Source organism: Durio zibethinus, chromosome 28 (assembly GCF_047325235.1).
Source record: "Durio zibethinus cultivar Kanyao isolate XHJ-2024 chromosome 28, ASM4732523v1, whole genome shotgun sequence".
NCBI classification, from domain to species: Eukaryota; Viridiplantae; Streptophyta; class Magnoliopsida; order Malvales; family Malvaceae; genus Durio; species Durio zibethinus.
Genome location: NC_143189.1, coordinates 4425200 through 4447479, shown reverse-complemented (window position 1 = coordinate 4447479; position 22280 = coordinate 4425200). Strand labels below are relative to the sequence as shown.

At 32.6% G+C, this 22280-nt stretch overlaps 2 protein-coding genes, 2 long non-coding RNA genes and 2 pseudogenes across 7 annotated transcripts; 2 read left to right on the top strand and 4 right to left on the bottom strand.

Annotated features, from left to right (window-relative positions):
- Positions 1-3063: 3063 nt before the first annotated feature.
- Positions 3064-4124, bottom strand: LOC111281353 (auxin-responsive protein SAUR78 pseudogene; annotated as a pseudogene).
- A 2621-nt stretch (positions 4125-6745) lies between these two features.
- Positions 6746-8255, top strand: LOC111280879 (17.4 kDa class III heat shock protein-like; annotated as a pseudogene). The gene is made up of 2 exons (XR_016334973.1): positions 6746-7785; positions 7876-8255. The product of XR_016334973.1 is annotated as a 17.4 kDa class III heat shock protein-like (transcript).
- A 189-nt stretch (positions 8256-8444) lies between these two features.
- LOC111280880 (uncharacterized) lies at positions 8445-10393 on the bottom strand. 3 transcript variants are annotated; one of them, XR_016334975.1, is made up of 3 exons: positions 9442-10393; positions 8639-9259; positions 8445-8554 (listed from the first exon to the last, which is right to left on the bottom strand). It is a non-coding gene; the product is annotated as an uncharacterized LOC111280880 (long non-coding RNA). The 3 variants fall into 3 exon arrangements; XR_016334974.1 differs by having other exon boundaries at positions 8445-9259; positions 9442-9785; positions 10103-10393; XR_002689067.2 differs by having other exon boundaries at positions 8445-9259.
- A 109-nt stretch (positions 10394-10502) lies between these two features.
- LOC111280878 (small ribosomal subunit protein uS2-like) lies at positions 10503-12784 on the top strand. Its single transcript, XM_022868409.2, has 5 exons — positions 10503-10730; positions 11467-11729; positions 11843-12040; positions 12127-12340; positions 12436-12784. Exons 1-5 carry the CDS (start codon positions 10583-10585, stop codon positions 12555-12557), a joined length of 945 nt encoding a protein of 314 aa, XP_022724144.2. The 5' UTR covers positions 10503-10582; the 3' UTR covers positions 12558-12784.
- A 284-nt stretch (positions 12785-13068) lies between these two features.
- Positions 13069-14947, bottom strand: LOC149510672 (uncharacterized). Its single transcript, XR_016334976.1, has 2 exons — positions 13911-14947; positions 13069-13554 (listed from the first exon to the last, which is right to left on the bottom strand). It is a non-coding gene; the product is annotated as an uncharacterized LOC149510672 (long non-coding RNA).
- Positions 14948-17013: 2066 nt separating this feature from the next.
- Positions 17014-20014, bottom strand: LOC111281171 (GDSL esterase/lipase 5-like). Its single transcript, XM_022868812.2, has 5 exons — positions 19630-20014; positions 19366-19487; positions 18460-18690; positions 17874-18129; positions 17014-17400 (listed from the first exon to the last, which is right to left on the bottom strand). The coding sequence occupies exons 1-5, from the start codon at positions 19907-19909 to the stop codon at positions 17156-17158; spliced, it is 1134 nt and encodes a 377-aa protein (XP_022724547.1). The 5' UTR covers positions 19910-20014; the 3' UTR covers positions 17014-17155.
- Between the last annotated feature and the right edge of the window lie 2266 nt (positions 20015-22280).

Here is a 22280-nt window from a genome sequence, read left to right as displayed (position 1 = left end):
CTAATTTCGGTACAATGCATTAGATCAGTACAACAATGTTGAATTATTTTGTACCAATGTTTCTAATGTCTCTTATGGAAAAAAAAGATGATATCATGGCTGAGTATTTTCCCTATGAAGAACCAAGAAACTTTGTGGCAAAGGCCGGTACGGGTCCCTCTAGTCAGCCCATGGTAAGCGCACACCGATCGATCATTTGGCGGGCGCTCTTCAATTAATCTAATAATTTTAAATATAAAAGATAAAAAAATTAATAAAATTTAAAATTTTAACAAAAATTATAAATAAATTTAATAAAATTAAAAATATATATTTTATATTTTTATTTTAATATAAATTATAATATATTATTTTTATATAAAATACGATATAAATATACAAAATATTAATATTTTAAATAATATTAATACACAAATTGCGAAATCTATCCTCAGTTATATACTTACTGAGCTGGCTAGCTTCTGGTGCTTGGAGTACTCTTTGTTTCAAAAATGGAGACAAGGGAACATAAATAATTGACCTTAATCAAAAAAATTTTACATTCAATGGCCCATGACATTGGCATATACTCTCCCAAAGAAAAAAGAAAGTCTCATACGCATGATTTTACTACTGTTTTCCCAGTACTGATTTGGATGTGCAATATCTTTCCTTTAGTAAGTGGATAAACAGAGTGGCCTAGAAGTTTTGATTGTTAAACAGTTTTTGCTAATTATTTCCCAAAAATACCAGAATTTTCTTAGAAACAAGAAGCTTCAAATTAGACATATTTATGGGTTGGATTGAATCTGATCAAATCTAGTTTATCTTTGAAATCTCTTGCCTAAGGCTAACTTGTTGATTATTGTTTCAAAATATTAAAATATTTAAAAATTATTTTTATAGAAATATTTTACATATTTAAAAATCAAATTTAAATAAAAATAATTTTTTATTCATTAAATAATAAAAATTCTAATATTCATGTCCAAAGACAGGTGAACATAACTACTTCACATCACGCAAGTTGCTGCTCTAATCATTGAATAACTCCATTTTTAGAGTCGTTGACATGTATATGAGGCAATATTATATATATTTCACCAAAAAAAAATTGTATATATATAAGTTTATAATATATTTAAAGGTTGGACTTCACTTTAGAATATATTAATATTAATTTTTTTTTCTTGGTGATCTTGTTTCTACCTCATTATTTCGAATTGTTTATAAAGTCAATTAAGCTGGCACTGGTAGCAACAGCATTCCAAATGACCAAGACATAGAACCCATTTACAAAATCAAAGGGATAATTTAGACAGGCTAGTTATATATATTGATCCCTGTATTAGTATCTTTTTGTTTCATTTTTTTTTTCTTTTATTTCATCATCAATGTTTCTAAACTATCATTCATAATTTCCTGATCAGTTTAATTATGACTATATTGAAAGTTTTCATTCATAAAAAAAAAAAAAAATGATTAGTTTAAGGATTCAAATCCAAAACCTGGTTCGTTACCTTTGCCTTGTCGTGCTAAATTTCTTACAAGAAATTTTGTCATTCTCCAATAAACAAAAATTGAAAAATTATAGTGTCGAGTGTCAATGTGTGGATGTTACAAAAGCATCTTCCAACTACTCAATCATTAAGTTGCAGCTTAAAATACTATGAAAAACTAATACATGTCAACATATATTATCGTTAAATTAAGGTAATTTAATCTATATAAAAAAAATGCTTTGTCCACTTCTGACAGGTTACTCAAAATTTTTAACATCTACTCATAATTTTATAATTTTTTTATTTGATATTTGAAGTTATTAGAATTTAAATTTTAATCATTGAAATTAAAAATTTAATACTCTATCAATAGATTATATGATTGCTGGTAATTGTATGATACAATGGTTAAATTTCATAGATTGAAGTAATAATTGTGTAAGATGAATTAATAATTAAGATGATGTATACCAGCATTGACACAGTACTACTTCAAAGTGAAACAATTGTGTTCACCAACTGGAAACAATCTGAACTGAAATAAAATTCCGTTTGTGATTAAATCAAGTTTCACTGCAGATTTCTGGAGGTAGAAAAAAAAAAGAAGCTGAAATAACTTATTCAAGTGCATCGACCATAGTGCAACGAGAGAAGCCTTTCGGATAAGATGTAAGAGCTGTTCTCGACATATACCCAGAAAGGTTCTATGAGCAAATTATCGTTGCAAATCTTGAAAGAGATTTAGTCTCCGATTGAATTTCATCGTAATTTTGGTGTAATGTAATTAAGCTCACCACACTACTAAATAAATTTAAATGTCAATTTTAATGAAAATATATCAACATAAATTTCTTATTAATTTCTTTTAATCATAATTACAGTAATTTTTTTTCAATTGTAATTATAATAATTTTTATTATTATTTTTAATCTCACCAAAATCAATTTACCTCCATTCACATGTAACCTTATTTTTTCATTAATTTTTTTAATCATAATTATAATAATTTTTTTAAATTATAATTATAACAATAATTATTATTATTTTTAATTTCAACGTAACCAATTTTATCTCCGGAGCCTTAGTTTAATTTCTAGGGTCATGACAAAGAATAGGGGACCAAAATTGATGTACAAAACTTGATGTACATGACTTTCCTCACCAGTATTTCAGTCTGAGTTGACTGAAGTGGTTTTAATTGGGACAGTTGTGGAGAAAAAGATTGTAGTGGTTTGTAGAGCTAGAGCATCATGCTTAGGTGAGCTTGATGCTAGCGAGCTCCTGGCAAAACCCCACTTGCTGAAATTCTCAGGAGAAGGGGATTCCTCTTCTTCATTAAATTGGGCATTCATTCTACAATGGATTATTAATAGAAAAGGGCCCCATGCCCATAAGCAAAAACTAACTTTTGTATAATTTATTTTCTTCTCTTTTTTTTTCCTCATTTTTCTAGGTATGTTTTACTTGAAAGGAAAAAAAAAAAAAAATCCAACAAAGTGAACTAACAAAGCAGCCGCTTGTGATTTGATCTCTGCCCAAATATTACTTGCCACCTTAAACTTTTGTATAATTTCTTTTCTTCTCTTTTTTTCCCTCATTTTTCTAGGTATTTTTTACTTGAAAAGAAAAAAAAAATCCAACAAAGTGAACTAACAAAGCAGCCGCTTGTGATTTGATCTCTGCCCAAATATTACTTGCCACCTTATTCTATGTTGGCATAAAGAGTTGAAAATCAGGTCTCATTCCACTTGCCTAGCTATGTCTAAACATAAAATCAAATACATATATAGCAATATTGAAAATGAAAAAGGAAGGAGAAATTCGAAGATTGAATATAGCAGCCAAATTTTCATTTCTCAACCATTTTGGTTGTGAACATATACGATAGTAACAGTTCTTACCAAGCATTTTAGAAAAAAAAAAAAAAAGAAGAGAAAAGAAAAGAAAACTCCGAATGATCGTGTTCTTGATGAGCAACATCATTCCAGAGTAAAATTACATGGGTTAATCCTCATCTTCACAAAGGACACCACTAAATTAACTCCCTATACTACTTGATTTTGTTTTCTCTTCCTTTTTTCTTATCTTTTTACAACTTGGACAAGGCTTTAGCCTTTTTTTTTATTCCCTTCTGTTAGCAAGTGTAGAACTCAACCAGCTCTTCCATGGAGCCCAACTGAGCTCCATCATTCTCAAGCATCCAAAGCAAGTGTTCAAACAAAACAACCTCGCAAGAAACCACAACTTCACCATTATCAATACCATTATCGCCACCAGAGGACCTATCAATAAGCTCTTTTAACAGAGGATGGCAGATGATCTCAGACCCTACCAGGTATCTCCGCCGCGACATTCCAACGTAGACTGCATGAAGACCATTTGGTATTGACTTGTCTTCGGATTCTGCAGCCGCTATGGCACTGCTGCTACGGGTCAGCTTCGCTAAGGATGGCCATCTTTTTATTGCAGACTTCAGCTTCATTAACTTCCCCACTTTTGCCATGGCTAGCTTTTCCTATATAACGTCCTAGTTTTGTTGTAGGGTTTTGTAATGTAAAGAAAAGAGAGGAGAGTAATACTACTATAGAAGAAAAACCGGTTTTCTTTTATTTTGAAGAACTGCAGAGAACTATGGAGGAAGGTTCATATATATAAAAGAATGGAGGGGGACTAGCTAAAGAGAGAGGCCTGAGACAAACATTGCAAATAGCTAATACGTGCAATGGCCCACTGCCACTGTTTGATAATTGCTATATACCAGCTAAGAATGAGGTATAAAATATTTAGGGTGCACAAATCGGTTGCCTCTTATTTGGCGTTTGGTGAGGACTTGTTTGTTAAAAAAATGAATCAAATGATCTTTTATATAAATATATATATATATATATATTTAGTTGAAAAAACTTTTCCTCGTATTTTCTATTTTTTTGTTCTATTTCCATTTTCATGTGATTTCTATGATCTAGTTCTATGGTATGAATAACAACATATGGTTTAGATTTGGAAAGTTTTTTTAACTCAATTGTGGGGGTCATGGAGGATGCAGCCCACTTGAATGAATCCAAACCTTGTGGCTCAAAATCATACTATTGGCCTTTTTCTCTTAGTGTATAGATGCTAGAAATATTGTAAATATGTATGCCACCTTTTGGCATTGATGAAAAAGTATTTTAGCCCACCCAATGGACTGATTTAAATTTTATTTGGATATGTGGTTAGATTGATTTTAATGAGATTAAAAATAATAATAAAAATTATTGTAATTATGATTGAAAAATAAAATATTATAATTATGATTAAAAAATTTTAATAAAAAATTTATATTAAATGAATTTTATTAAAATTGACATTTGAATTTAACTTACCGCTGATTCGCACTGTAAGCATCTGCCGTGTGAATCCAAACTAAAGCTTACTTTTCTGGACCGAGACTTTTGCATGATATTAACTCAAGTCTCACTTTTTCTCTGCTGGAGTCATAAAACTTGATGGGGGGTTTTTGAACAAAACTGTTTTTTGGTAATCTTGAAGAAGACTCTCAAATTTTCACATGATATATAATGATGAAAAATTATTATCAAACAGCCTCATATCTACATCAATTAAAGGTAATTAATAAAAGTGAAAAAAAAAAATTGAAAGGGTAACAGTGTTACAAGAATCATATAGTAGGGCAATGGTGCTTCCTTTGTTCTTGTTCATGTATCATTAATAGCATCAAAATCTGTTGGATGGTAAGCAGTCAACATTTCCATATGCAAAAAAACCAACTGGATTTTCTTTATGGTTTCTGTTTCAAAAGCCATAGTAAAAAAAAAAAAGCTTCGAGCTGGTGGCATCACGTACTGACTTTTGTCTTCACATATTTTATACTATGCGTTACCTAACAGACTTCTGTTAGGTACTACCAATAATTGCAGCTTCTAATTAGAATGTCTTTCATGCATGGAGTCCTCGACAAAACCAGGCTGCATCCCTCCAGCCCCTTCATTACCTGTTCCCCACACACTTCTCCTTTGGAACAATTATCAAAAGCTTTTATCTTAAGCTTTGCTAATTGACTTTGATATAACTGTTCTTGGGTTTCAAGAGTTGGAAAGCTTTGGCTAAAACCTTTTGCACTTTGAAGTCTTATCATTAATAGAGAATCAATTGCATTTTGAACAGAACTTTTGGTAGGTAAAAGAAGGAAACGAACTTTTGGATTGCCAAGGCTACAGACGAATAGCACTTATGGGTTTCAACTACCAGTGGCTCATTGGTATGTTTTTGTGTAATTAATTAAATAACCACGTACGTCTGTTAGATGTTGATGTAAAATATAAGATTAATGGTTTACCTACCACTCCGTAAAAGTCTAATTTAGGATTAATGTAAAATACGTTAAAAATCATCCACAAAGGTTAATTCAGTTAATTAAAAGAGAATTATTTTGATGTAAAACTAAAATTTGATTTTTATCGAAAATAGTTGAAAAATAAAATCTTGAATTAATGCAACCGATGTGAGAAAGTTCATTCTTAAGATCGTTTTGAGAGAAGATTAAATCCAAACAAAAAATTGAGATACCTATCTTCTTATCACCAAGAAAGAAAGATCAGAAGCAAAACAAGATTGACCACTAACTTTTGATATGAAATAAACTCTTTCATTATCGGCCCTTAAGTCCTTGAATAACCCTAATCCCTCACCTTTATCCTCAGTCTCACATGCTAATTAAGCCAAACAGACAGTGGCAGTTGATAAATAATTGAGTTAAATTATTGAACTAGTATTTTTGATCAAGGGTAAAGGGTAGGGTCGGCTAGGTTCCGGTACATAAATAAGGGGTTGGCCGTGGGAAATCTGCATGTTAACATGAAACAAGATTCAGCGTTTGGATCATGTGCTTTAGAAGAAACATTTCGAGATCATATTATAGATTTGGAGGATTTATGTCATGTGCTGAGTGGGATCTCAGCTGCTACTAATCATTGTCATCTTCATTTCTTTCAATTAGCTACAAAATATTTCAGTAATATGAATTCGAAGTGGAAAGAATATACGCTCATTGAACTCAAAGTTTAATTTAAAGAATTCATATAATTATTTTTAAGAAGTGATATTCAATAATTTAAGTTTAAATTTCAATAACCATGTCTAGCCTGCAACCACTAATGCTCAAAAAAGAAAAGAATATATGCTTGTTTGAGAAAAATCATGCTTTTTCCAAGCATGGAAAGATAAAAAATTGTCAAAAATTAGGAGGCAAATTATGTTTTAAGATTGTAATTACTTAGTACATGTACATGTATTAATAAATGCTTTGCTCTTAAACACTCACCTGGTAACAATGTTTGGAGCATGAGAAAGGTTAAAGATTCCCATTCTTGGATTTTCACCTGTTGCCATAAATGAAGCCAAACTTTGATTTGTTAAAGAAGATCTAACTTTTTCTGCCGAAATCTGGTTGTGTCACACGAATAGAAGAAGATCGTGGAGTCATGTACAGAGGACATGGACGCACTATTAACAACTAGCACTGTTCTCTGGTCAGGACTGTAAACCGAGGTTTGATACACTGCTGCTTCGTCTTGGTTCAACAAGTCAATAGTCAATACCCAACCGACAAAATTCATTGGGAAGCGAAGTTTTGTGAGTTTTGGTCCAATGGTTTTGTGGTTGACTCAATATTGAGGCCCAAATCTTGATTGGGAAAAAGGAAAGATAGAGATCCAAACAAGAATCGATCAACCCAATTGCCCAAAAACTGTGGTCACATGGGAAATGGGAACGATAAGACTGAACCCAAAAGAGCAAATCATAGCGCCACGTCACTGCCATAAAAGGATACGAGTGTTCCACAATATCCCCAACAAAGGACGCGTGTATGCACATGAGGATTCCAAAACGGTTGAGATTTTTCCTGATCGTTCTTGTAACTTTTTCCCTGCTTACTCCCGAACTTTCTTTTCTTCTACTTCTATATATGTGCTATGCCCCCAACAAATTCTCACTACCCAAGCAGACGAGAAAGAAATTGTTTGTTGTTCCTTTCAGGGTACTCATTCACGTCAAAGATTCTACTATTTCTCTTGGTTTTCTCCTCCAACAGCGTTTGAAAATGAGCCGAGTTGCTGAGACAATGACCCATTGGTTTAGTTTACTAGAAAACATCGAAAAATTCATGTTCCCTCCACGGACTCAGGACACTCATGAGAACGAGAACAAAGGATTCAGTGTCATACCAGCCGACATTTTGGACACTCCCAAGTAGTTCATTTTCGACCTAGATGTTCCAGGCTTGTCCAAGTCGGATATCCAGGTAATAGAAATAAAAAGACCAAAAAGCCTTTCAGCGTTTTGATTTTGGTTTCATTTTTTTGCTAACATTGATTCTTGCTTTGAGTTTCAGGTCACTATTGAAAATGAGAACACATTGGTGATCAAAAGTGGTGGGAAGAGGAAACGTGAGGAAGTTGAAGAGGAAGGATGTAAATACATCAGGCTTGACAGGAAGCCATTCCAGAAGCTGATTAGGAAGTTCAGATTGCCTGAGAATGCCAATGTGTCTGCTATTACAGCTAAATGTGAAAATGGGGTTTTGACTGTGGTTGTTGAGAAGCTTCCCCCACCATCAAAGCCTAAAACAGTTGAAGCTGCCATAGCTTAAAACAGGGCCACGGTTTAGTTGTTGGAAACTTTAGGCATCAAACAATCAAACATTGTTTAATGTATCTAGATGTTATCCGTATTTTCATTTATAATTTAATGTAATTCGGTAGATTTGTGCCACTTCTCATTTTGCTTAGTTTGGATTATCTCATTACTCAAGTATCTGCTGGTAAAACTGCGGAATTCAAAAAAAGGTTGCAACATCTCCTCGTAGAAGTAATTGATATAGGTAAATCTTAAAAGATTAAGATCAGGATCAAGGGCTTTAATTCTGAAAAAGCTACAGCCAGCATATATACAAGCATGTGATAAGTAAAGTGAACTCCAACTCCAAGGAGTTTAATTATTCTTTGAAGCACTTGTCCATTTTGTTCTTTTTTGTTTAAGAATTCGTTAATTAGCCAATCCATCGAGCATATCTGTGTATAAGATAACAACAATAACAAATAACTAATACAATAATAATATTAGCATGTGAAAGGCAAATAGCACAATTTTCTTACTTTGCCAATAGCTTTCCCTCCGCTCCCAGGGTCTCTTGCTTCCAAAAGATGATGCAACCACTTGGAATCATTCACCAGCTTTAGCTTCACTCCTTACGGTAAAAGAAGTTGGGAATATTGTTCGTTCCATAATCTGGAGCGAGGCATGTCTCATATATCATTGATGGAGGGTACAGGTTCGAAGAGATCAATACTCTGGCAGACTGGCACATAATTAACAAAGTGATCACAATGTAAATACTATGAGATTATTAATAAGCCAGTAAGGCAGGATTTACTTAAATGATACCCATCCTCATTGTGCTAAGATCATACTCATCTCCAATATCAATGGCATCATCATCATCATCCTCATTGATCCTATCACTGCCAGCATCAGCATCAGCATCAAAATCCTCTGCATCAGCATCTGTGGGTAAGTCCATCTCTGCATCACTGGCATTACCAATCAAGTCATCATCATTTTTATTGGCAACTTGGTTTAGATCATCATAATCATAGTCCCCATCAACATCTAGAGAAGGATTAACTGAGTCTAATATATTATCTCTTAGTTATCACTTTCATCACCACCATCCACATAATCATCATCCATGTCATTGCCACCAACATCAAACAATTCTTCATATCAAGTTGAGAAAACAGAAAAAAAAGTCAGCAGACTTTTAAAGTTATTGGCAGCTGGGCACTTACACCATACAGGTAATTCAATCAATCAAATGTATGGCACAGAAACCAGAAAGTTCCACACAGTGACTGAAACCTAAAAGCAAAAGGTCTTTGAATGAGAAGTTTAAGCAAACCTTTTTGGCAGGTTCAATTAGGGATCCAACATGCCATGAGCTTGTTTTTGGTTTCTTTTCCATAAACTCGTCTGTCTTCCACTTCTCAACTCAAGCTGCTGATTTGCCGCTAACACCGGCAGCAAACACCGTCCGCATCGAAGAGGGAATGAGGATTTAGTTCCATTCTTTTTCTTTTCAAGAACAAAGTGAAGGAGCTAAGCGGCTGATCTGGTAATAACTTGACAATTGAATTGCCTTGAATCAGACAGTTAAACAAAGGCATGGTGAGAGAGACCCTTCCTTCTTTTTAATAAGTTAAAAAGGGAAATTGCCTTCATTCATTCTCCTGATATTCCCAACAGCTGCTACGAGAACAGTAACAGCAGCAAGGGTTATTGCCAAAGTGGTAAGTGATAGGTCATACAACGGGTTTCCATTATAAACAATATTGGCCCCAGACAGAAGGGTCACAGCCATGGTGGCAATAGAAGGGTATTTAATTATTTTGCAGGTCCTTTCTTTCTTGATTAAGAGAAAAATTCTTACTCTCTTATTATAATCAGTATTATAATGATGCCAATTTATATGAAGATCAATTAGTCAGTCATGCATACTCAGATATAAGCAGTGTAACTGTATAGAACAACTGAAGCTAGAAAAAGATGACAGGAAACATAACTGTAGGAAGATTCTCTGTGCCATGGATTGTATCCTCCAGGCAGAGGATATTAGCCTTACTTTCTTATTTCTTTGAAGCCAATCTAGGTTTAGGGTTTAAATCAATGAGTTTTAAATTGAAAAAAAAAAAAGGTGTTGTAACGGGGTCATGGATTTGGGGTTGTTTTCTAATTCCATATAATTTTGTGGGTTTTTCTGAAGATTTGACTAAAATACACGAACATTGGGCTTTAGTTCTTTTAAAAGTGGAAGTCAAGTTGAGTCTGGGCCTATATTTCGCCTCTGACCCATTTCAAGCGTTAGGGAATTGGAAATTTTGAAGAAAAAGCAAGTCTATATCGGTCATTTAACATCAGATGGCGGAAACCCTACTTTATAAACACCTGAAACTCGATCACCGTAGACTCATTTGCTTTCCATCTAATCTCCTCTGCGAGAACCCCATCCTTTTTTACGGTTTAGCAGTTAAGAAAGACTGAGCATGGCAACAACGACAGCCCCAGCAGCCGCAAGGCAGCTATCTCCTAAAGAAGCAGACATACAGATGATGTTGGCTGCCGAGGTCCATCTTGGCACCAAGAACTGTGATTTCCAAATGGAACGTTACGTTTTCAAGCGCCGCAATGATGGTAAATTTATTTTCTCTTTGCCATTATGTCCTCTCTCTTTCTGTACCTATTACTATATTGTGTTCAGCTTTTTTTTTTTTTTGGCATGAATTATCACTTGTTTGAGTTCCTGGGTATTTGCTGCTGAAGCTTGAAGTTTCCCCTTTTTCCTTGCATATGTTCTGTGTTTTGAGATTTGGGTTTTTTTTCAGCGTTATATTTGTAAATTTTTAGGTTATCTTTGTTTTATTTAGTTAGTAAAGCGTGTATTTTTTAGGTCTGAGATCTGTTAAAGGCTATGATTTTAGTTTTTTTTTATATCATTTCATTTGTCAATAAATTCCATTGAAAGAATCTGTTTGTACTTATGTTCACGTGTTTGTGTTAGGTTATCAGATGAAGTTAGCTTGTCTCATTTGTTAATAGTATTATATGTAGAATTGGTCTGAAACATGAGGTTATGTATTGTAATAGAACTTGTTATTTTGCTTGTGTATCTAGACAGTTAGAGTTTTTACCAATCTGATGCTTGCGGAAATGACATTCCGTTATTTATATGTTGGACATTTTAGCTGTGCATGTATGTTGCAGACTAAACATAATTGGCCTGATGGAATAAATGTGTTCAGCCTTCAGAGAAGGATTGGCATATGCAATAGATTTTCTTTAGAATAGGGTAAATTATCTTAGTCTTCTTGGGTTATAGGCTAAATAGTCTCTGTTTTTAATTATGGAATTCTCTTTCTACTCTCCATAGGAATCTACATCATCAACCTTGGCAAGACCTGGGAGAAGCTTCAGCTTGCTGCACGTGTAATTGTGGCTATAGAGAACCCTCAGGACATCATTGTCCAATCTGCAAGGCCCTATGGTCAGAGAGCTGTATTGAAATTTGCACAGCACACTGGATGTCATGCAATTGCTGGAAGGCACACTCCTGGTACATTCACTAACCAACTCCAGACATCTTTCAGTGAGCCTCGCCTTCTTATCCTTACAGATCCTAGGACCGACCACCAGGTAAATTGTAATCTACTGTTGAGTTTTATCATGCTTCAATATAGAATAAATTGATTATACTTCTATACATGATGGCTTTGTATTAACTAACATTTGAGTTATATTATCTGCAGCCTATCAAGGAAGCAGCTCTTGGAAACATTCCGACCATTGCTTTCTGTGATACTGACTCACCAATGCGATATGTCGACATTGGTATTCCTGCTAATAACAAGGGAAAGCACAGCATTGGCTGTCTTTTCTGGCTGTTAGCAAGGATGGTTCTTCAGATGCGTGGTACAATTGCTCCTGGACAGAAATGGGATGTGATGGTAAAAGAGAAAACTCCATCATCATGTTGTCAATACGATTTGTGTGTTTTGTACTTGCATGTTCTCATACTTGACATTGTATGTAGGTGGATCTATATTTCTACAGGGAGCCTGAGGAAGCTAAACAGCAGGAAGAGGATGAAGCAGTTGCTGCCCCTGATTATGGACTCCCTGCTGCAGATTATGGAATGGGTGCTTTAGCAGCTGACCAATGGCCTGCACAAATAGGTGATCAGTGGTCCGCTGATGTGGTTCAGCCACCTATTTCTGGTGTACCTGCTGTTAACTGGGTTGAGCAAGGTAAGAAATGTTTTATTATCGTGCATATACTAATTAATTTAAAACGTTGATGATTGTCTCCTTTGCCTAATCTACTTCAAAATTTTCAAACGCAGGTGCTGTTAACGCCGATGCTTGGGATGCTGCAGCTCCTCCTCCACCACAAATAGTTGGTTCTGGCATTGATGCTCCTGCTCCTGCTCCTGCTCCTGCTCCTGCTCCTACTGGTTGGGATTGAGAGAATTTTGTTTTGACTAATGTTTTTCTTTTAAAATGAGCTATTTTGAACTTCTCTATCATTACGATGGAATTGTGCTTTCCGCACTGTTTAGTTATAGTTATGAAGACATCAATCGCCTAGAGATTTGGTTATTTTCTGTTGGTATCTTATGTGATGAATTATTTTGTTATATGCGGCGATGACCTGTTATCGGAATGTTACATATATGCTTTTTCGTTTTTTAATACTGCAATAATGTTTACTAAATATCATTTTCTTAAGATTCGGTATTTCTGGTAGAGGCAATAATGGTTCCAAATTCTGCAATAAATTTTCTTTACGGGATAAATTTTTCAAAGGGATAATATCATAAATAGTTTTTTTAATTATAATAAAATATTTAATATGATATTTAAATTTAAATTTTTTTTAATGTGATATATAAATTATAAGTTTATTAAATATGTGATATTTAAAGGGTTAAATTTTCAATCAAGTGTTTACAAATTTATAGTTTTCTTATTAAATATTTTTAAAAGTTAAATATTATATTAAATATTTAACTATATAATCTATTCTATTTTCAAAATGTTGGGATAAGACGACAACATTTATTTATGAAATTATTTACAGGGTTGAAACCTATGGTGTTTAAAATCATAGAATATTGAGGTGGTGAACTTTCCTCCATGAGATTCCACCCAAGGATTTCATGATAAAGCTAATGTTGTCGGTGTAACGCGAGCTGAAAATTGCTTTTCCTCAGCCGAAGTCGCAACTCTTCTTTCTCAGCAAATCTCATCTATTTTTTTTTGAAATGAAATCACATCTTTCGGATGGGTTCAATTTGGTTGTAGCTGAAACAAATTTTACATGGAATGGAACTACTTCAAAGTTGGCAACTCTGGAGTCGACTCTGAAAGACCCATGGGTAGCTCCTTCTATATCTTCAGACAAAAGGCTGATGGTGTCCGACATTTGAAGCAGCATTGGGAGAGTCAGTTCAACGAAGAATCTGCATACTATATCTAGAACTAGAATTATTAGGCAATACAAAGTCTCAAAGAAGAAATCCTTGGCACTGGAAATTTGGTATAACAGACATTTGCAATTCAGAGACTCGATATCCCTAGCATTATTTTTAGACATTAAATTTGTTCAGGTTCGTTGAATTGGACTTCGTTTTTAAATTTGTGAGCTCAAATTTTTGGGTCGAGGCCCAATTTCAATTTATTAAGCTCAGGGCCCAAGACAAACCAGAGGCCTTTTTTTATTTACCTTGTTTTAATTTTATTTGTTAAAATTAATAAAATTAACATAATAATAATAGTTAAAACCCAAAAATAAACAAGACAAAGTAAGGCACAGTACCATGCATGGCACCAACCTATCTTACCACCCTAGCCGCACCATACCCTGCCACCAGCCACACTATCTCATTTGCCTAACTACTTAACCTTAGCAACCACCATACCCTGCCCAGCCACTTGCCCATCACCTTCTTTAACCGCCACCGTCACTTTGCAGCATGGATCATGGATGGAAACATGAAGAATGGTCCCTAGGCCCGCTCTATAAATTGAGCCTCCATGTGACCAACAAAAAAAAAAAGAAAAGGAAAAACTTTGTTGAAAAACGAAAAAAAAAACCACCAAAAACACAGAAAACCATGCAAAACAAGAAACCAAAAAAAAACAACCGAAAACAGAAACAAGGTCTCTGTCTAATAAAAAAAATCCTTTTGCCTACATAGAAAACTCAAAAAAAAAAAAACAAAACAAAAAAAATCGCAATCCCTTTTATATTGAATCCAGTGCCAATATCAAAAAAGGATCAACAGAGAAAACAAAAAAAAATAAAAAGAGGAAAAAGTATTTTGGGTTTTCTTGGGTGGAGCTGAAAGGTTTTGGCTTAGATCTAAGGGCGTTGGAGATTTTTTTTTTGGCGAAAAGGAGTCAAATCGTTAAAGAATGGGCTAAAAAGATCATTTTAATATTTTTTTGACATTTTTTGGTGACTGGCATGGAGGTCGGCGACCGACCACGACGAAGAGCATAGCGGCTGACGTGACAGAAATGACCGGATTCTGAAAAAGGTAAAGAGAGCAAAGTAGTTTTTTTTTTTTTTGAAGGAAGAAGAAATGAGCTAAAAAAATGAGCTTTGTAAATAAATAGAGGGGGTGAAATGGTGCCGTTTTGAGCACCCTAAGGTCTGCGTGCCAGCCCGAGGGTTGATTCGAGATCCACGGAACTGACCCATAACTCAAGTCTTCAATCAACCCTCAACCAGTTCGACTGAACTGACAGTCAACCCTTGAACCGTTGAACTGACAGTTCAGATATTTTTTTATTTTGTTGTTATTTTTTATTTTCTTTTATCATTTTAAGTTTTTTCTTTTTTAATTTATTTTTATTTGCGTATGTTTTAAAATGTTAAATTTTTTAAATTAAATATTTGTTGCTTTTTTTTAATAAAAATGAGAACAAAAAAATAAAAATAAAGTTTAAATTCTTAATAATTTTAAATTCCATTAAAAAATTAAAATGAACTATATAAAATAATAAAATATAAAATGATAACTAAATAATAATAATAATAATAATAATAAATGAAAAGAAAAAATAAATAAATAAATAAACAAATTTTTGGTACTTTAAAAAAAATTTCGTGATTTCTTAAGTATCGTTTATCGAAATATTTTAAAATCTTATTCTTAAAAATTCGTATTTATTTTTTATAATAACAAGATCATATATGCAATGTAAATGATAATAAATCGATTCACATATTTTATTTTTTCCTTTAAAATTTTTATTTTTTTAAAATTATTATTATTTTTTAAGAAAAAAAATTTTATCATTTTAAAAAAATTTTTATAAATACTCCAATATACTGATAGTATTTTTAAAAAATCTCTCACCTAAAGATTTCATCCCATCATCGAGCAAATTTTTTTCCCTCATTTTTATTATTATTTTTTAAATATTGAAACTAAAATTATTTTTATCAAAATTAAAAGATAACATGTAATTAATTTATATCATTTTAAACATTAATTATTTGGGTGCTAATTCTTTTCTACGCCTCATCAACTTCTCAACTCAAATTATTTTGTTGATCTTAAAATTATATTTTTAAAAAATTTTATTTAATTTTAAGATTGTTACTAAAAATATAAATTTTAATAGGTGATCAATCGTATTTAATAAAAAAAATAGATAATGATTTTATTTTTTTATTTTTAATTTTCAAATTTATCGGAAACTCCACATCGTTACGACATTGTCATTAAAATTAGGACCATGCCTTCCATTGCTATTGTGTTGGTCAGAATCCAACTCCCAAAGTGCTGGTTTACCCTGCTATGGCTGAAAGTGACCTAAGAACCTGTATAGCATAATGCCGAATTCTAGGAGTGTCGTCCATTACCATCCTTAAGCACTAAGAGTGGATTTGGTAGCACGAGGCAGTGCGGTGGAGAGACCCCCTATCACACTGGACCCTCTGTGGATTTTGCTGTTTCATGCTATCCGGATTCTTTTTCACAGGAAATACATTACCATTTACAACCAACAATAGTCCTGTTTGAAGGTGAGTTTCATTCAGTTGTACAAGAAATTTCATCTTTAGCAACAAAATTTTTAAGCGTAATTTGTATAAGTGTTCCAAAATATTTATATAATTTTTTCGGCGTAAATGATATTATGTTGCAATAAGCAAGCTCAACTTACATTTTGCCAAATGTAATTTCAGTAACAGGAATATTAGTATGCTGCTTCGAGTATGCAACCCTTCTAGTTGGATATTAACCTCCTTCAGGACTTCAGAAAGTGCTGCATCGTGTAGTTGTGGTAGTCCTCTGCCTTCCGGGTTGGAGGAACCTGCATTTCCTAGTACATTTCATGAATGGCGGAAAACCCAAATCCCGGTAGCCCTAAAAACAATGAATTTGCTCATTCTTATGGAAAAAAATCAATGCATATTTCTATGTCCTCTGCTTACTTATATGGACTAGAACCCATGTATTTAGGCACATTGCCGTGTAGAAAGGGTAGTAATCATTGGCTCCGATGGCTATTATGTAAACAGCTTGGGATAACAAAATTTTGGCTTCCGCAGCCCCCAGGTTTCTGCAGCGGCGGCCTTTCCACATTCTTGAAATGACTTACTTTAGTTCTCAAATCTATCTCCTGGAATAAGCCCTCAATGTGTAAGGAAAATAAAAGTAATTACACAACCATATGAAACAAAATGGATCACTTTAAGTTTACTACAACGACAAATTCCTTCAAAATATCTGGTAAACGCCGTTAATGCCGGTAAATTAGTAAGCCCACACAGTCAAATATACCAGATATTAGCTTCTTCCAATATGTATCCGACATCCGTCACTGGCATATGGGCCCAATCAGGATTTAATCCAAGAGTAAATCCAATCAGATTTTCCTCCTAAAAACAATGTATTCGTTCACCCTTGGGGAAAAGAATCAATGCATATATAATATATGGATTAGAACCCATGTATTAGACACATTTTTGTGATAATGAAAATCTTGTTTTCAAGATGAATACAAAACCGTTGCTTAAAGAATACTCTGTTTTGGGACAAGTATTGCTTAATGAATTTGGAATAGTTTCTTCATATTGTAAGGTCCAACATCATGAGAATTGCTGGTTCCACTCCACATTTGATTTGCCAGTTGTTTGTAAATCTTTTCGGTAAGATGGATAGAGTCCCAAAAGACATAGTGATTCGGATTCTTACAAAGTCGAAATTCCTTCACTCTCCTTTTTCCCCCACAGCTGAAAACTCCTCTATATTGCCCCGTTCCACAGCATGCTGCCTCCCCTTCCTTAAAACCTTCATGAACCAAAATTTCCACCCAATTAATTCAAATTTCTATTCCTTCCAAGTTATTAAAGTTTTTCTCGCGAAACAAACATTCAAATTCCATTAGCATTTAGCAGTGTCGTTATATATACTGTGTAATGCAGTCCAAATTTTATAATGAATAACTTTTTAAGCAAGGTTATGATTTACTCCTTAAGCTTGGACTATAAGCCCTCGAGCCTTGCTAGATCTCGAGGTTAATTTCAAATAAGTTGATAGATTATGCCTTTTTCCCTCTAAAATTTTTCTTTTGACCAATCATGGTATCTTTTTTGACGTTTAACCAACAATCAATGTTCAATGCTTTTGTTTCTTTTGACAGAAATTATGAATCCTAGATTTATGTCAAAGGTCCCCCTGTGATCAAGTTCAAGAATTTAGGACAAAACCTACAGTTTTTGAGAAATTCTTGTAATTTGAATGATTGTTTCTACCGTACGTACCATATTTAGAGGGATGATGCATTCTTTGTCTGAGATTGCTGTTGAAGTCAAAAAGTGAATACTTGATCCCCTTCAATCGATTTTCCAACTCAAAGAGGAGCTTGGAAAGAGCTTGGTTATGTAATGTTGCAAGTGATGTTGCTTCTTCCAAGCAGCTACCATTGTTTTCTGGCTTGATTATCCTCATCCCTGGCAGACAACCTAAATCCGGCAAGTTGATGAATGCAAATTTTCGACCTCCTCTTCTATATATTTCCTGCACATTTAACACCAAAACATAGTATTTAAGTCACAACTTGACCGCATTTTGTTTCACAAATAATTTGATAATTCATATATGCATGTCATGTAAAATATGAATTTTTTTTTTGTTAAATTCAAATATGATTTTTGTTAAAATATTAATCCATATCACATTGGTATATTTTTTCATATCTTTTTTTATTATTACCATATTATATTTTAAATTATACCTTTAAAAGTAAAGAAAATTATTCACTGATTTCTTCTTTCTAAAAGAGGAAACTTCGATTTTAGACAATCGACCATTCCAATTTTAATAATTGAGACAAGAAGAATTACTTACTGTAATGACTGTTGTAATGTTGCCGATTACCATCTCAACATATGTGAAGTCAGAGTAGTTGTGTAAGACAGTGGAATTGGTCAAGAAAGGGCTCATGTAATCATTGCTTCCAATGCTAAACAAGTAGACAGCTCTTGATATAGTCATCTTGGCTTCATCATTTCCTAATTTCTGTCTCAACCAACTCTCTACCTTGTTATAGTACCTTAGCTGTTTTTTAAGATCGATCACCTGAGAAATGAAAGTTTGAGTAACCATTTAAAAGAAAAGTGGAGCTGTAAATCTCCACAAAATTCATGGCTGTACATTTGACACATCATTCATTCTCTTTGGTCTGCCATGTTGACCTTGGAATTCATGTACAAATTTCTTCCTTGATGTTTTTGTGAATTAGATGGGACAGGATACCAATAAGTTTTCCTGGCCCTCACTTGATGTTTGACAAAACGAAGGATACATTAGGGACCCAAACCTATAGGTGCATCCAGCCAATTAAAGTAAAAATTGTCTCAAAATTTCACCATGACCACAAGGTTTTGGTCAGAACCATCTCCAGTTTCTAAACATTCACACCATAAAGGTCTTTTCTCCTATTCCTTCCCTTTTTTTCCTCTCTCTCTCTCAGTTACATTCCTTCCTTTTATACTTCTATGGTAAGTTGTAGGAGATAATGAAAAGGATATGTGTTCTAGTAACTTAATAGCATTTTGAGTTGAGCTTGGATAAATATATACAAACTGGCTAATGGCTTTGCAAAGAGGAAAAAAAAAACATAAAAAGGTGTTTAACAGAAGAAAATATAGCTAAACTCGAGATTTCTATATGCAATTTCATTCCAATAATGTCTAAATTTCCAGAATATATAAAGAATGAAGAAACGGGGGAAAAAAAGAAGATTATACGTACAAATCCTTGTAATGTCTCAGGTAGAGCACCTGCTCCAGCAGATGCAAAATTTACCCCATGGTAATATTGTCGAAAACCAGGTTGCAGAAAGGGTGGGATCAATGGCAAGTTTGCACGTTGAGCTACAATAGACAAAATGAAAATGTATACAATATTAAGATGAGACAAGGAGTTAGGCAGACAGAATATTTGTTGGTTAACCAAACTGAACTTGAAACAAAGAACAAACAAGAAAGAAAGAAGAAGATTTTGCAAAAATCTCACAAATGAAGTCTGATACCAAACGGCCATCAGAAAACCTTCCGGTGGGGAACTTGAAATAAGTTTCTCCGTAAGGCCAGAAATTTGCTTGGTCAAAAGTTGAGGTGTTGATGTAGTTGTTGTTGCCAGCATCCAGAAATGAATCACCAAAGATGAAGAAAGGCACATGCTTCTTTGGCGGCTGCTGCGATTTCCCTCTGCAACATGTTGCAATGAGTGCGACTTGAAGGAAGGACATGAAGAAGAGAGAGCTTAGCCTCGCCTTGATTATGTTCTTCTCCATGGCTTCATTAATCACACAGTTCCCTCTCAAAATATATTGACTTTGTCTCTATTTGATATGTGAAAATGACAACTATAGAAGTATATGCCAGCAACAGGACACCGTAGTTTCCAAATGAAATCTTTATGCTTAATTTCATAAATAACGGGGAGAAAGAGGGTACGTGGCACACTTTTCTTCCTCTAAAATCTATTATTTTATTTTATTTTTTATTAAATTTATTTTTAATTTTTTGCTTTTACTTTTAATTTGTTTTTTTCACTTTTTATTTTCTATTAGATAAATTACAAAAAAAATCAATTGAGGTACAAATGATATACAATTCGTATATAATATTGGTTTCGATTTGTACCAATCTAACATAAGCTTTTTTTTTTTTTTAATTTTGAGATTGAATCAATATTGTTTTTTTTTTTTTTTGAGAATTGGGTCAAGTCAAAAACAAATTTAAAGTATTTCGACCCATGTTTAAGTGTCACTTCCGTCCTTTTGTTTTGTTTTTTTTATTTTCTTTTTTTAAAGTTTTTCATTTTTTATAAGTTTCTTTTTTTCTTTTTATTTATTTTGTTATTTTTATCTTTTATTAAATAAATTTTGTAATAAAAAATTAATTGAAATAAAAATAATAAAATAATTCATATTCGATAAATATTGATTCACAATTATCCAATTGGTGTGTGTGTGTGTGTTTTTTTTTTATTTTAGATAATTAGATTGAGTTTTTTTTTTTTTTAATTGAGCTAAGATAATAGCAACGTTTTGGAGATTATGCTTTTATCTTTGGTATCTTATCAATATGTCTTTTATTCTTTTTTTTATTTACTTTTTTCACATATATTTATTTATTGTTTTTAACACACAACTCTATTTTTTAAAAACTTCATTTTCTCTCATCTTTTTTTTTTTTTTTAAACTTCCTCATTCTCTCACAACTCTTTCAGTGAGGGAATAATCATGTTGGGAAAACAAAAGATGCTTCGGAGATGTCCAAATCCAAAGAAAATATGTATTTTATATTTGCCTTCAATTTGTGTTTACATTGCTTAAATATTTTTATTATTTATTTCTAAAAAATATACTATATATAATCATTTATTAAAATTTGACAAAAAATTTTATTTATATCATATTTAAAATATAATTTAAAAAATAAAAAAAATAATCCTCTAACAAAACAACTAATATTTATTTTTGCATTTAAACAATGACTCGGTATGATTAATATATATCCTATATGGACAAATCTTTTTTAAGTTTGATCCCACAATAAAAAGAAAAATATTCTTCAGCATACATTTTAGTGAATTTATTTGGCTCTTCCTTTGTTTTTACATAGTTTAAAGTTCAAATTAAATTTATAAGATTATCAATTTTTGTAATTAAAATTTAATTACTGACAATCTCAAATTAAAAAAAAATTAATTCGACTTTACTAAACATTTTCCAAAGAAATATTGCAACATAATTTTAATTTATTTCTCGTGGATGTAGATAAAATGAATTAAAAATCCAACAGCAAGATGCATGTGGCCAAAAATTTGCGAAAATAAAATTCATTTCTAATGATAAAATTCACGTTAATCAGGCTGTGAAGACCGAACACGCGCAAGGTGGGAAAAATTACCTACTCTTAGTCTTTGGTGAAGAAAAAAAAAAAAGGGTTTTGAAAGTAAGATGCCAGCAACACTATTGGACTAAGCTAATATTATATATAGTATATAATATAGATTTAGTAATTTGTGTTTTTGTATTATATAAAATATTAAAAATTCGTATATTTTTATTTTGTTTTATATAAAAATTATGTATTATAATTCGTATCGACATAAAAATATAAAATATATTTTTTTGTTTCATTAAATTTATTTATGATTTTTATTAAAATTTTAAATTATATTATTTTTATGTTTTTTATTTATATCATTTTCTTGTCATATCATCGTATCGTATTTAAAATTATCAAATCTAATATAAGTATCCATTATTTAGATTAAATTAAATATTCAAGCTGCTCGTGTTTATATATATATGGATTGGGGTGGTTATATTAAGACAAAGTTTTTATTTTTTATTTTTTTTTTGTGGCAGTTGCAGCCATGTTATGAAGGCGACAAAAAGGGTGTTTGTTCATCAAACATTGAAAAGTTAAGCAGAAATTATATTCCCAAGTCGAGAAAGATGGGTTGCATATGACATATGAACAGTCAAATTAAGCTCACAGAAAGAAGTCTAATTTTATGATTTCCAACTGTTGAAATCTACAGTGCTATAAAGGGAAGATATGAAACTCGAGCTTGATTTAAATAAATAATAAAATTAACATTAATATTCACTAGGAGTTTTCTTTTATGAAATTTTTCATAAGCTACGA